At 36.2% G+C, this 15,704-nt stretch overlaps 1 protein-coding gene across 4 annotated transcripts in view; it reads right to left on the bottom strand.

Moving 5' to 3' along the window:
• Positions 1–3,040: 3,040 nt before the first annotated feature.
• Positions 3,041–15,704, bottom strand: part of LOC123546723 (glycerol-3-phosphate acyltransferase 4-like) — a 37,826-nt gene continuing 25,162 nt past the window's right edge. For 3 of the 4 annotated variants that reach the window (XM_053551034.1, XM_045333223.2, XM_045333222.2), the window contains exons 12-15: positions 12,638–12,723; positions 10,380–10,508; positions 8,971–9,050; positions 3,041–8,185 (exon numbers count right to left, since the gene is read on the bottom strand). In XM_053551034.1, the coding sequence (XP_053407009.1) occupies positions 8,098–8,185; positions 8,971–9,050; positions 10,380–10,508; positions 12,638–12,723 (383 nt within the window). In that variant the 3' untranslated portion in view covers positions 3,041–8,097. The remainder of the gene's footprint in view (positions 8,186–8,970; positions 9,051–10,379; positions 10,509–12,637; positions 12,724–15,704) is intronic. The other variant, XM_045333221.2, reaches the window with a different exon arrangement.

The following is a 15,704-nucleotide window of genomic DNA, read 5'->3' as shown; positions in this document are numbered from 1 at the left end:
CTGACTGGGCTTATCCGGCTGGTTATTGAACTTTGCTGTAGTATATTGCCCATTAACAATGAACAAAAAAACTGCTGATTGTCAATTTTTGCAAGTTTAAGTAACTAAAGAGCACTAACTCCAAAGCTAGGAACAATGTGGCTGGTGTAACATCATACTTGGCTGACATATAAACATTGTGACCCAGTTTGGTGAACATTGGATAGGAACTGCTCAAGTTAGAGTGTAGACACTATCAGTTTTCGCACAATTGAGTAATTCAAGGACTGTAACTCCAGAGATACTTGCAGGTGGAGATATGCCCATAAACATTAGTAAAAAATTTGTTGGATATTGGATTAGAACTACACAAGTTAGCTGAGCAGACACTGTCATTTTCCCATTTTAAATAATCCAAGTGCCATAACTCCAGAGATACTTGAAGGATCTAGATGGTTGTTGACTTGGACCAGATATAATCCCATAAACATTGTGACCAAGTTTGGTGGACATCGGATTAGCATTGCTCAAGTTAGAGAGCACACTCTTAAAATTTCCCAATCTTGAGTAATTCAGGGGCCATAACTCCAGAAATACTTGAAGGATCCAGCTTGTCATCAAACTTTGCCCAGATATTATGCCAATAAATAGTGACCAAGTTTGGTGAACACTTGTTAAGAACTGCTAAGTTATAGTGGGGATATTTTTGTGGACTCCTGCCCGTGGCCACATCTGTTCACATTGTATGTCCAGTTTTCACAGGCATATAAAGACTTTTTATGCCCCCAGTGTTGAGTAAGTGGAAGCCAAAGGCATATAAAGTTTGAGCTGTATCCATTCATCAGTCTGCCCCTCTGTCCATTGTACTTGTGTACTATAGTATTAAACTCAGTTATAGTTTCTTGTATGTCTCAATATCGTGTCCCATGAACCCCACAACCACTGAGGAAAACAAAAAATAGAGATAGTACCTAAATTTTTCAAGTCATGGGTTTAAGTTAAAAAACTTTGAAATGAAGGCAAGTGTCCATATATTTCTCAAAAATAGATATATAGACAATATTTTAACCAAAAGCGTAGAGTTATGAGCATTTAATATTTTCATGTGAAAGAAAATTTTGTGATCAAGGAAATGCAACTCTTCTTGAACATGGAGAGCAGAAACATCAAAGGGACATAATATAGTGAATATTTTCTAATTGGCTGCATTTGATTTAACATTCAACTGTGATCTGGATTGCTAAATAATGATCCATGATACTGTGTGCTAAAAATTTAGAACATCTGGAACCAGCAAAAATATGCTGTAGCAGAATGCAAATATTTAAGCTCTAACCGGGACTCGAACCCAGGACCTCTCACACCTAAGGCAGACACTTTACCACTTCCCTATAACAGCAGTAGCTAATAGCTATGCAGTTTAAGTGCACGTATTATATTACATGAACTGGAACAATTTTGTGACAATAACATCATAATTGGTGAACTCCGGAGTATCGGCCTATTCGCTTTGTTACCTAACGGTAATTTTCATGTAAAGAAATAATATAATCTAATGCTGCCAACGTTTAAATCGGTCAAAACTGCCCAAGTTTCTCTGACGTGTTGTTCAGAGTATGAACTTACTAACTGGTAGTACCAGTGAAAAATAACTTACATTGAATCTTTTATATTTGCCCTTTTAGCAGCTGGCGAACGGTAAAGATGGTGAGCTTTGTCCAAATATAAGCAATTATTTTACCAGTTTTGAGAGGATTTCAATTGATAGGAAATTACAGTTACAAATTAAATACCTTTCTGCTAAGATTGACTGCCATTCATTCATTCCAGAGATTCATAGACAGAGTCCATTGTTTACATTTTTAATCGTAACTGGTGCACTTGTAAAAACCACTTTATTTTGATTTGTTTGTTTGTTTTGGGTTTTTACGCTGTTTTTCAACAGTATTTCAGTCATGCAACGGCGGGCAGTTAACCTAACCAGTGTTCCTGGATTCTGTACCAGTACAAACCTGTTCTCCGCAAGTAACTGCCAACTTCCCCACATGAATCAGAGGTGGAGGACTAACAATTTCAGACACAATGTCGTTTATCAAATAGTCACGGAGAACATACGCCCAGCCCCAGGATCGAACTCGCGACCCCGCGATCCGTAGACCAACGCTCTACCTACTGAGCTAAGCGGGCCGGTCCACTTTATTTTGAAAAATCGAAGTATTCAAATAGCTATGGTACGGTCTCTACAAAATAAAAGTCATTAACAAAACAGTATCTAGATAATATGAAACATGTACAGACTTGATTCATTAGAAAATGTCTTTGAATGCTTCATCACAAAAACATTTTGAACACATGAAAGCCAAAACATGCACTAATGCCATTTAGTGTCTGAGCACTTATGATGTGGGTGATGATGAAAAATGACTATTTCATATTTGAAGCAAATCCATAAAGTACTGGTAAAAACTGAAATAAAGTTAAAGTGGATAAAAACTTTAACCAAGCTGTGGATGTAGATGCTGATGCTGATGCAAGGTTGAGCTGGATAGCTCTTTATAATATTAGTACAGCTGAGCTAAAAACAATATATCTACACACAGAATTTAGGGAGACCGTCAGCACAGCATGACAGTAGAAACATCCATACATCTATACCACTCTTATACACACTGGTAAGTAGCACAGGAAACACAAAGGGTTTTTCACTAAGGTAAACAGTTTAAACTGTCGTATCGAATACCACCCCATCAGTGATAAACGTGTATTAACAAAATACTAAAGCAGATGTCAGACTTGTTTAACCCCACTATGAAACAGTTGCATTAAACAGAACCATTCTGACAGGGACACAACCATTGATGTACGACTGATGTGCTCAGGAAGCTTGATCACCATACCTAACCTTTGAGCTAAAAATCAGCCTGCTCAATTCTTATTTATGTATAACTGGTTCGTATTTAAAACTGAAAAAGCTCAATTTGACATTCAAAACAAGAATGCTGTGATGACCTTGGATCCTTTAGCACTGAGCTCAAGTGAGTTAATAAAACACTTATACTCATGACTTTTCCCTTCTTTATTTTTGCCTATCATCATTAACAAAAACAATTCATGCAAAAATAAAATTAAATGTGAATATACATCTGAACATGGCATTTATTAAACAATATACATATACGTAACAAAATTATACATATACATGATTATAAGACGAGGTTTAACCCAAACGACTAAATTTTAATGCACGATAGTTAATGACTAGTATACTATTGGTGATTTTGTGAAATGCTTATGTATATCAATCTTAAGGGGTGCTTGTCTAAATAATGGAGTACAATGAAATTTAAGAAAATGATTATCTTACCAATGGCAGCCCGAGTATTTTTTTTTCACTGTTTACAAAGTTCAAAGCCTTACTGCATTGCATGTAACTTGGTCACAAGATTCTGGTTAATACAAATGACAATTGTCAATTTGTATTTAACATTTCACAAATACAGGTACAAGAGGGTCATGATGGGTCTAAGAGGCTCACTTGACCTTAACTATTTGAGCTTATGTATACTTTGTATAATAAAATGTCAAAATTGTGTCGAGTATGAAACTAAATGTACATGAAAAGTTTCATAAAGATCCAGACCAAAAGTGATTTCCAGAGTGTAAATGTTTATTTTTTTTTCCAAGATTTGACCTAGTGACATAGATTTCAGGCCTAGGTGACCCAGTTTAGTAACTCATTAACTTTAAAGGGACAAACATTCTGGCAAGATTTCAAGCAAAACATGTAGAAAAGGTGGCATGTAGAGAGATATTTAGATACTGACCTATATTTTCAACCCAGATGACCTAACTGTAACCTGACCATGACATCATACAGACTAACAATCTGACCAAGTGTCATACAGATCAGGTAGAAAAGGCCACCACTAGAGTATCAAGAATTGTTTTTCCCAGTGCCCTTGTTTTTGATTCCAGGAGACCTAAAACCCAACTACCACTACAAATATGACCCACTATACAGTGTTCAGTGAAGAATGAGATAATCATCAGCAGCAATCAATATATTGCAGATATAATCTACAGCATAGCTGGACTGAAGCTTAAATCTGTGTCCCAATATTTAGGACTTTTTGATCTAGTTTAATTTGGAATTTTGTATAACCTTAAAGTTTTTTTTAAAATGTCTTCAACTGATAAAACCAAAAATATCGAAATGTTAAACAATGTGTTTCAACAAGAACTGTTGGAGGATAGCAATGCTTGGCTATTCAACAGCCTCTTCAACTGAATGAATATAAAAGTCTTTCAAGGGGCATTCTGCAAATCAGAGTTATGGAAACTGTACAATGTATGTCAGGTCATCACAGTGGACAAGTGTACAAGGTTTCAATCCATTCCCATTAGTGGGTACTAAGATGCCAGCTTACATACAAATACTTAACCAATATACTTTGGAATCATTAATATTCGTGGGGGACTAATTTTCGTGGATTTCACGGTTGAGTCAATCCATGAAATTTAATCCCAATGAAGAAGAAAAATTCCCATTCATTTTATGTTCAAAAGTTGAAATCCAAGAATTTATATCCCCTTGAAACTGCTGTTCTGACCAAACCACGAAATTTCATGCCCACAAAATTAAATGATTTCACAGTAATTGCTAAGTCAAAAAAAGGGGCATAACTTTGTAAAAAAGCAAAATAGAGTTACTGAACCTGACCTGTGCAAGTATAAGTCAGTCTATCACAGTGAATAAGTGTGTGAAGTTTCAATCCATTCCCTGAAGTGTTTACTGAGATACTAGCTTACATACAAAGACTTAACCCAATCTGGATGCAGATGTTGACGCCAGTGCACAGGTGAGTCTAATAGCTCTACCTATTCTTCAAATAGTCTGGCTAAAATGCAAGCTTTCTACACAATTTGTATATATACACAAATCTGTATTATTTTCAGTCAAAATGCATTTCCTTTAATGAAACTATGTACAGTAATAGTGTACGATTTCTACTGATTATACTGACTCAAAGATGAATGAATTGCAATGGGAGTGATATCAACTTTGGTATGAAATACATTCAATTTAACTTTGTTTAAAGTATATCTGTAGGCTTTTGGCCTCCTTACATTTTTAACACACCCACATATAAAACACACAAATGAACAGTACAAAACAGCAATTCCTTTCTTATTTATAGTCTAGACATTGCAGACTGGAAGATCACCAATGGTTTTATCATCACTTATATATTCATGGTCAACATGAATTGTTAATTATCAGTTATTGTAACATGCTTATTGCCAACACTACAAGGGGCCTGCCTATTCAGTCAAGGAATTCACATGACCCATACTTTATCTGCAGCTGTTTACAAAGTTAGAAATGGGTTGCAGCTAATTAAGCCTTAATATTATATGAAATGTGTTTCACAATAACGAGCATGTTTGAGTAAGATGAACACTTATTTGACCTTTGTTTTTAAAATACAAAATGTATCATTACCTCTACACATCTAATACTAACAGCTTTCAGGAATGTTATACATGTATTTCCTGACCAGATGGGCACATGTTCCATGTTGATTAAAAACTGAAACATTAGAACAGTAGATAAATTGCTTCTGCATTTTTGGTAAATATGACTAAACCAAGTTTTTATAAAACAACATACTGACAGACTTTACATACAAATGTCATCAAATTCTTAAACTGTGACCGATATGTTTATGTTAAAAGATGTTACATATACATATTTTAATCCATTTGTTTCACAGTGCAATGATTTTGAAGGTGTGTAACTTTTCAGTGAAGATTGGAGAATCTTTGGACATAAAACAGGCCAAACAGACCACATAAAATAACCTAAATATATCTAACAATAATAATTTTTTTTATACGCATACAGCAATTTAGTAGATACTTCTCTAATCAAACACAGTCAAATGAAAAGTACAGTCTGACAACAAGCATTCTAATCAATCAGACATTTGAAATAGTCCATAGAAAACCCAATGATTTGTTTCCTTTTTTTGGTGAATATTTATACCCTTCCTTTCTGTCAATCTGTGATTTCCTTTATTTAACCAACAACTGAGAAAATAAAATAACGGATTGATAAACACTTACTCCACTTATCTAGACATTTACCTGAAGAAACTATTTATAGATACATGTATTTCTTATGAATCAGATTAAATTTTGAAATCAACGAGGCCACACTTTTCACAAAAAGGATTTTTGCTGGTTAAATTGTCCTGTTATAAAACTCTGCTGCTCGGCTGATACCTTTAACCTGTAATGCAAACAACCTGAAAACATTATTGAAATGTGGCACAAGTTCTACTCCCCAGTCTAACTTTGCCACATTTCACTAATATTTTCAGGTAACCCATGTAACAGAGTATTTGAATTTCGGTCTCTATTGGTATGTACATGCTGGCGCTAAATCGTACAGTTGGGTTCTATATTTCACATCGTGCTGACCTCTGTTCAGAACAGACCACACAAAAATGATACCCATTTCAAACTGTATTACCCAGATACAAAATCCCTGTAACTCTTGAGCGAAAACTGAGACATAAATGAGCCGTGCCATGGGAAAATAAACATAGTGGCTTTGCGACCAGCATGGATCCAGACCAGCCTGCGCATCCGCGCAGTCTGGTCATAATCCATGCTGTTCGCTAATGGTTTCTCTAATTGCAGTAGGCTTTAAAAGCGAACAGCATGGATCCTGACCAGAATGCGCGGATGCGCAGGCTGGTCTGGATCCATGCTGGTCACAAACCCGCTACGTTGGTTTTCTCATGGCACGGCTCAAATGTTTATCACCAGAACACTAATCAACATAATGGGAATAATGCCCCTTTTAAATAGTATTATGTGATATTAATTGTATAAATTAATGAACACATTTTTGATGTAGTTTCATATAGACCTGGACTTGTAAAAACCAAGCATCTACCTTCCCGTCTGCTCTTCACAAGAAGCATTATTTTCAAATATGTATACAGACAAAAACTATTCTAAAATACATAACAAAAAATTGTTACTATCATTTTTTATCTAAGACAACCAACAAAAACTAACATTTAGGTAACATATTCTTAGGTCCTGCACCATCTTTTTTATTTGCACTTGAAATTAAAAAATCACAGAAAAACAAGAGCTGTCTCCGTAGGATGACACATGCCCCCGATGGCACTTTGAATGAATAGTTATGGCCGATGTTAGAGTTTAGGACCTTTGACCTATGGAGCTGGGTCTTGCACGCGACACATCATCTTACTGTGTCACACATTCATGCATAGTTATTTTAAAATCCATGCATGAATGACAAAGATATGGACCGGACATGCCCATCAATGCACTATCATGAAAAATGATCTTTAATGTCTAAGTGTGACCTTGACCTTTGAGCTACGGACCTGGGTCTTGCATGTGACACGTCATCTTACTGTGGTACACATTCATGCCAAGTTATTTGAAAATCCATCCATCGATGACAAAGATACGGACCGGACACGTCCATCAATGCACTATCCTTTAACATCTAAGTGTGACCTTGACCTTTGAGCTACGAACCTGGGTCTTGCGCATGACACGTCGTCTTACTGTGGTACACATTTATGCCAAGTTATTTGAAAATCCATCCATCGATGACAAAGATATGGACCGGACACGCCCATCAATGCACTATCCTTTAACGTCTAAGTGTGACCTTGACCTTTGAGCTACGGACCTGGGTCTTGCGCACTGCATGTCGTCTTACTGTGGTACACATTCATGCCAAGTTATTTGAAAATCTATCCATCGATGACAAAGATATGGACCGGACACGCCCATCAATGCACTATCCTTTAACGTCTAAGTGTGACCTTGACCTTTGAGCTACGGACCTGGGTCTTGCGCACTGCACGTCGTCTTACTGTGGTACACATTCATGCCAAGTTATTTGAAAATCCATCCATCGATGACAAAGATATGGACCGGACACGAAAATTGCGGACAGACCGACAGACCGACAGACTGACAGAACGACAGACCGACAGACGGTTCAAAAACTATATGCCTCCCTTCGGGGGCATAAAAATGCACATGAGATCAAGTCTGTAAATTTTAGTCCACTTTCAGAAGTTTGCTGTAATCACGTTGTGAAGAACTTTTCCATGTTTCCTTGACTTTCATTCTTTTTAACTGTCCATCCCTGTAACACAATTCAAGATACACATTATGGGTGAAATAAGATTTCTTTATATATCTAAAAATACATTAATTGCCTTTAGGGTATCAATTCCAAGGTTAAAAGATTACTGAGTCATTCAAATTCTGACAACGGTATGGCAAGGCATTTCAGAGCTTGTACACTGAATCTCTTGAAGACTTCAAATCAAATACTTAACACCAGCAACCCCTCAAAACTGAAAAAAAAAAATTGTAGTCACAAAACTTCCGTTTCTTTCATTAGGAAAATACCCCTGTAAATTAAAAGTCCCTCTATTCAGGAAACTGAACAACTTTTCCAAAACTGAAAATCTCTATTTCAACACAACAATACCACTGATCACTAAACAATCTAAAAAGCAGCCTGACTTTTGACATTTGTCTTATAATACTGTTTTTGTCCATAAAAGCTGAATTAATCAATTTAACAATATCAGGAATTTAAGTGTATCATGATTCCAGGTTATTACACAGAAATATCTCATGCTATGCAGCATGTATTTCAAAGACTAAGCCCCTCTAAATCAAAAACTCTTCAAAACCAAACTAAAACTCTGTTATATTGACAGTTCAGTTTACAGCATTTCTACTGTATATGATAAAGCTGGTAATTTGTAGCACAAAAATACAATGCATTATGGAAGTAACTAATCTAAATGTTGTTCTAGTTGTCCTGTGTCTAATACTGACTTGTCCTTAAGTGCTATATATCAGTGATGCTGCTAGAAAGGTTGACCTCTATTTATCACAAAATACAAAACAACTTACCATTCAAGATCAACCAGACCACCTTGTCTTGCAATTTCAGCTTTTACTCTACTTGCAAAACTCACTGAATCTTCACCATCCTGCCAAATTAAAAATTGAGCCACGCCATGAGAAAACCAACACAATGGCTTTGTGACCAGCATGGATCCAGACCAGTCTGCGCATCTGCGCAGTCTGGTCAGGACCCATGCTGTTCTCTTTCAAAGCCTATTGCAATTAGAGAAACTGTTAGTGAACAGCATGGATCCTGAACAGACTGTGCGGATGTGCAGGCTGGTCTGGATCTATGCTGGTCGCAAAGACGCTATGTTGGTTTTCTCATGGTGCGGCTCAGATGTCAATAAATTCATAATGTTTGTACTTTAATTAAGTGATTAGAATTAAACTCTGCTTTTCAACAGTATTTCAGTTACTAGTATTATAACAACTGTCAGTTACCCAAATGGTTAACCAATGTTTCTGCATTCAATACTGACTTACATGAGTAGTTGAAGGATATTTCATCAATCTAAATAAACATTTCAGATGCCAAAAATGTTGAATAAAATTATAGCAACTAAAACTAATTTGCACGTTGTCCAGTATTCTTTTAATCGATGACTAGATTTTACGCAGATACTAATTTTTGTGTATTTCCTATTTCTTTTTGTCAGGTTTTATGTGTGTTTTGTCACAAACACCTGTTTTGTTTTGTCACAAACACCTGTTAGGATTTATGTCTTGAACACCTGTTGAGATTTTTGTCTCAAACGCTATTGAGATTTATGTCACAAACACATTTGGTTTTAAGTCTCACACACCTGTTTTGTTTGCCATGTTGGGTTGTGTCAACAAAAACCTGTTGGTTTTTATGTCGCAAACACCTGTTGGGTTTTTGTCACAAACAATTTGTTTGTTTGTTTTGGGTTTAATGCCGTTTTTCAACAGTATTTCAGTCATGTAACGGCGGGCAGATAACCTAACCAATGTTCCTGGATTCTGTACCAGTACAAACCTGTTCTCTGCAAGTAACTGCCAACTTCGCCACATGAATCAGAGGTGGAGGATTAATGATTTCAACAAATGTTGGGTTTTGTATCACAAAGACATGCCAGGTTTTATGTCACAAACACATGGCAGGTGTTATGTCACAATCACAATAATGACTCATGCTATAAAGGTGTAAGAAAACTCCCTAGGAGCCCATTTTGTGCAGTATTTCTGAACTGGCAGACCTGGATAGAATAACAATTTTTTGCAGACCTGCTTCATAGCCTTATCAAATAAGTAAATTTTACAACATACCCACAGTAGTGAAATGTTTTAATGTCAGTGCACTTGACAACTACATAAAGCAACTCCATATCAACAAACATGTGTAATACCAGTAACTGTAGCATTTTAATTTTAGCATAAAATCAGTAAAATACCTGTCTCTTCATTGGTGGAAGATACCAGATATCCACCACTAAAGCCCAGCTGGTCATGATGCGAAATATATGATATACCATACTATCTTTGCTACTGTTCCAGAATGCATCACCAAATCTACGGTCATACTGAAATATATAGAATATACCATACTATATTCATTACTGTATAAGAATGTATTGCAAAATCTATTGTCTCACTAAAATATATGACAAACCAAACTATTTTAGTACTGCTCCAGAATGCATCAACAAAGCAGATTAGCTACTTCCATACTGAAACATATGATATGCCATATACCATTCTATATTTACTACAGTTACAGAATGCATCATCAAATCTACTGTTATATTATCAATAAGTTCAATTACCCCATGCAGTTCAACTGGGTTTGCTCATAATGAAAATATGATTGACTTGCTACTTCAGGGTCAAAGAAATACATGACATATATGACAATCAAGATTTTTTTAGGATTATTTTTAAATCTAACTAGAAAATGCTTTTGTAAAAAAGCGCATGTCTCCCCCAATGTAAAGTCCTATAGACAAGAAGTCAATAGGGGTCAGCAGCAAAGTCAAAGAGACACTGATGGTTGGCTGCAATAGGGATCATCTACTTGGCATGTCCAGTCATCCCGCTAAATTTCAACACTCTTGGCCTAGTGGTTCTCAAGTCACTGTTCAGGCTCCTGTGACCTTGACCTTTGATCAAGTGACCTCAAAATAAATAGGGGTCATCTACTCTGCATGTCCAATCATCCTATTAAGTTTCAACATTGTAGGTCAAGTGGTTCTCAAGTTATTTCCAAAAAATGATTTTACATGAACAGGCCACTGTGACCTTGACCTTTAATAGACTGACCCCAAAATCAATAGGGGTCATCTACTCTGCATGTTCAATAATCCTATGAAGTTTCAACATTCTGGGTCAAGTGGTTCTCAAGTTACTGACCGGAAATGTTTTCAATGTTCAGTCCCCTGTGACCTTGACCTTTAATGGAGTGACCCCAAAATCGATAGGGGTCATCTACTTTGCATGTACAATCATCCTATGAAGTTTCAACATTCTGGGTCAAGTGGTTCTCTAGTTATTGATTGGAAATGGTTTTCCATGTTCAGGCCCCTGTGACCTTGACCTTTGACGGAGTGACCCCAAAATCAATAGGGGTCATCTAATCTTCATGATCAATCATCTTATGAAGTTTCAACATTCTGGGTCAAGTGGTTCTCTAGTTATTGATCGGAAATGGTTTTCAATGTTCAGGCCCCTGTGACCTTGACCTTTGACAGAGTGACCCCAAAATCAATAGGGGTCATCTACTCTTCATGACCAATCATCCTATTAAGTTTCAACATTCTGGGTCAAGTGGTTCTCTAGTTATAGATCGGAAATGGTTTTCAATGTTCAAGCCCCTGTGACCTTGACCTTTGACGGAGTGACCCCAAAAACAATAGGGGTCGTCTACTCCAGCAGCCCTACAACCCTATGAAGTTCGAAGGTTCTAGGTCAAATGGTTCTCCAGTTATTGCTCGGAAATGAAGTGTGACGGACGGACGGACGGAAGGACGGACAGGGCAAAAACAATATGTCTCCTGGGGGAGACATAATTAAACAAGGACACCGAATGAATGGTCTGGTAAACTAATTAACTTCTCCATAACAGCAACCTCTTTACAACAAAAAAATATAATATATATGCTGGACACGATTGATTTTGCCTTTGCGACCAGTGCAGATCTTGATCAGCCTGCACATCCATGCAGTCTGATCATGATCTACACTGTTCGCCATTCAGTCAGTATCTTTTTGGTATGCATCCCTTTTAACAGATAATGGTAGATCTACTGTCCAAATTGAAAGATGGACAAGTTCATTATAAAAATTTAGCAGGGTAAGGGTTAAGAAGTCAGTCATTCAACCCAGAGTTCACAGGATCGAATCTCATTTGGATCACTACCACACCTTCTTATATGACAACAGTACTGTTTTTTTCCAGAGGGCAGACTGTACAGCTATCATAGTCATCACTAAATCAAACTAAAATAAAAAAAGTATACAGTCAAACAATTATTTTATTAAGCAGCCAGTCAAGGAAGTGACATAACCTGACTGCTCAGGGTATGTGACTGCTTAAGATAAAGCTGAAATTTGAACAACAAGTCAATTTAGGAAGTCTAGGATATTTAAATACAGGTGGTCTTTGATACCAATAACTTGAGGCAAATGAGCCGATAAATGACATGGAAAGACTTACTTTAACAGCTACTGGATAAACTACTGGCGTTACTTCAAAACCTCCTTTTTTAAACATCATTACTGAGGTATTGTTGATACATGTCCCTGAAATGTACATAAAATAACCTTTCACATTAACTATATTGAAGAAACTGAAAAACACAAGATATTATCTTGTACATATTTTTCATCCAAGAAAAAAAATTCTGAGTACAATTCCACTCATGACTTCTAATTACAGATCATGGAAGCCTGTAAGCTTGATATGATTAAAGTCCAAATTTCAGTAGTCTAGCAGTTGACCTCAGACAGCTCTTGGTAGTACAGTAAAGACTGTCTACAGTGACCAACCTTCGGAGAATTTCAAAAAGGTCATTGTATACAGGGAGTCTCTATAAACAAACTGACTAGGAGAGGTCTTGGTTTAAGGCAAATAAGAAATGTTCTAGTTAGCATTTGATTAAGGACCTTTGAACACTCTGATAAAACATGGAATATTTTTACATGACCTTTCAGTCTGCTTCACTTAATTGTCATTGATAAGACGGTGACACAGTTATCAAGATTAAGAACCACACTCCATGATTTGTATTGGAGAAGTTTTCTCCCTTTCAGAGGAGGGTTCAAAACGTCGTTATAAAGGTTCGAAGTCTTGGTTTGGGGCTAAGAAATCATGGTTGCTGTACGCATCAGACAGGGGGTCGCTAGAAACAAGCCAATTTTAATGTGAAATGAATTGGGAGGAAATAAAAAGGTCATTGTAGACAGAGAGTCGCTGAAAGCAAGGGGTCGCTAAGGCAGTCTTTACTGTAATTAGAGGATATATATTTGTTTCCATGTAAGTTTAACAGTTCTTTCAGCAAGTGAACACCAGATGCAATATTTTACACATCTGCAGAGAAATAAGAATTTAAAACACTGGACTCTAATTACAGAACAAGAGGGCCATGATGGCCCTATATCGCTCCCGTTATCATTGCACTTGAGGACAAGAAGGTCCTCAGAAAAAATATCTAAGTCCAAAGGACAGGAACAACATAGGGAAGAAATTTAACCAAAAAGAAAAAAAAAAAACTTACAAGGTATAGATATGTCATATACACCTAAAAATTGGAAGTACCATCCATGATGTACCACAGAAAAGTGGTCTCGGTTTTTCCCTACGGCCGATAATAAAAAAGTTACTCAAAATAAGCTATTTATAGTAACGTAAAAGGGAAGTAATTAAAAAAAAATATTGTAAGTGAACAAAAGAAGGATCTTCCAAATAAATCTGTTGACATAAATGAAATTTCAGATCAGTATCTTCATTAGTTATGGAGATATACCCATTTCAATTAGAAATAAAGGGAGGTAATTTGATATAAAATCAGTCCATAATTATATCTACCCTGATTGTCTCAGTCCAACTAATAACAATAATGAAATTTCAAATAAGTCCTATAAGTATGCCTCTTTTTCGTAATTCCGAGCTTTCTCATTGATCCGAGCCTTTGGAAAATTTGCACTTGCAGCTATTTCCTGTTTCTAAATTTTATGTATGTTGTAAAAAATCATATGACAGATAAACAAAAGTAAAAAGAAAATAGAATTACTTGCATTAAAATAGAAATATACACAACAGAAAATTTTGGCACAAAATTTGCTTATCTAAAATCATTGGGGTAATATATAACCTTACAGAAAACAGAAAGCACTTATTTTAAAACTTTTTTGTCCGCTAACACAATAATATATCTGTTCTTAATTTTAACAAAGAACTTTTTCAAAAAAGCCTTAATTTTTCAGAGCTAGTACAAATGATTGCAAGTCTCGGTTTTAACGAGAAAGAATTTGGCTGTTTCAGAGGGTTAGGGTCATCATGTGAAAGCCTAGATTATTAATTAACAAAAATCCTTGGAATTTTTCTTCATGGGGATTTTATAAGTTTAGCTGTTGGAGTACCAAACTATAGCAAAAACTCTTTTGAAACTTAAATCTTCTACTGACCAGCACCGAAAAACCGGCTTAGGGGCTCGGAATAACGAGAAAAGGGCATACTTACTGATATAAATCCATTTTGATTACAATCACGGGAGGTAATCAGATATAAAATAACTCTGGAACCTAAGATTGGATCTGTCTGTCATTGAATCCAAGATTTATTGTTGTTGAAAATATTTTGGAAATTTGTATCAAATTAAAACCATAAATGAAGTCTCTATATGGCTGCAAAAGCCAAAATAGCCAATTTTGGACCTTTAAGGGGCCATAACTCTGGAACCAGGGCTTCGGAAATTTGCCTGTTTGTCGGTTTTGGACCGATTTTTGACTTTTCAGACCGATTCGTGAAGTGAAAAAACGAAAAAAATCGGTCCCGTAAAAATGGAGAAAAGTATAAATTTCGGTCTGAAATCTCAGTACACGATCACCTGCCAAGCAGGAAATTGTTGGTCGCACCCTCAGATAATCAATAAACGTGTCAAACGGTCTGATTGTCACCTTGATAATCGGTCCATAATTAGCACGTGACGCAATCAGTGCTCGCGCGGCACATCCTTTAATGTTTGCAGACAGCCGACTGCAATGAATTAAACATTTTTGACTGGTTTTCAAATGTTTCTGACTGGATCCAAATCCTTTCGACGGGGATCCACTTCTTTTATTTAGAATCCGACGGACGGTTTCTTTCAAAAGGCTATATGTTTGATCACGGGTAAAAAAACAAATGGTCACTGCATTTACTGAGACATCACACGGGAAACCGATATAATTTTTATAATTACTTGTTTGTAAAAATTATATGATACATTTGTTGGGGCTCCAGTTGAAACAAGTGCATAAAATCGTCTTTGCAACCCGACTGTACAAAAAAAAGAAAGAAAAAAAAATGGACTGACAAACACGAATGATAAAGAAAACCGGAATGGCGCTGTTTAACAAATCGGTCTTTAAAAAACGTTTCAAAACGAAATTTTGTTTACATAAGAAGAGAACATATAACTTAATAAAATGTAGTTGCTTATTGAAGTACAACGCCAGTGAAATGAAATATCCGTGGCCACAACCCGCATGACAAAATGGTACTACACATGCGGGAAATTCGA

Source organism: Mercenaria mercenaria, chromosome 9 (assembly GCF_021730395.1).
Source record: "Mercenaria mercenaria strain notata chromosome 9, MADL_Memer_1, whole genome shotgun sequence".
NCBI lineage: Eukaryota > Metazoa > Mollusca > Bivalvia > Venerida > Veneridae > Mercenaria > Mercenaria mercenaria.
Note: the sequence above shows the minus strand (reverse complement) of the source record. Positions and strands in the feature narration are given on the sequence as shown.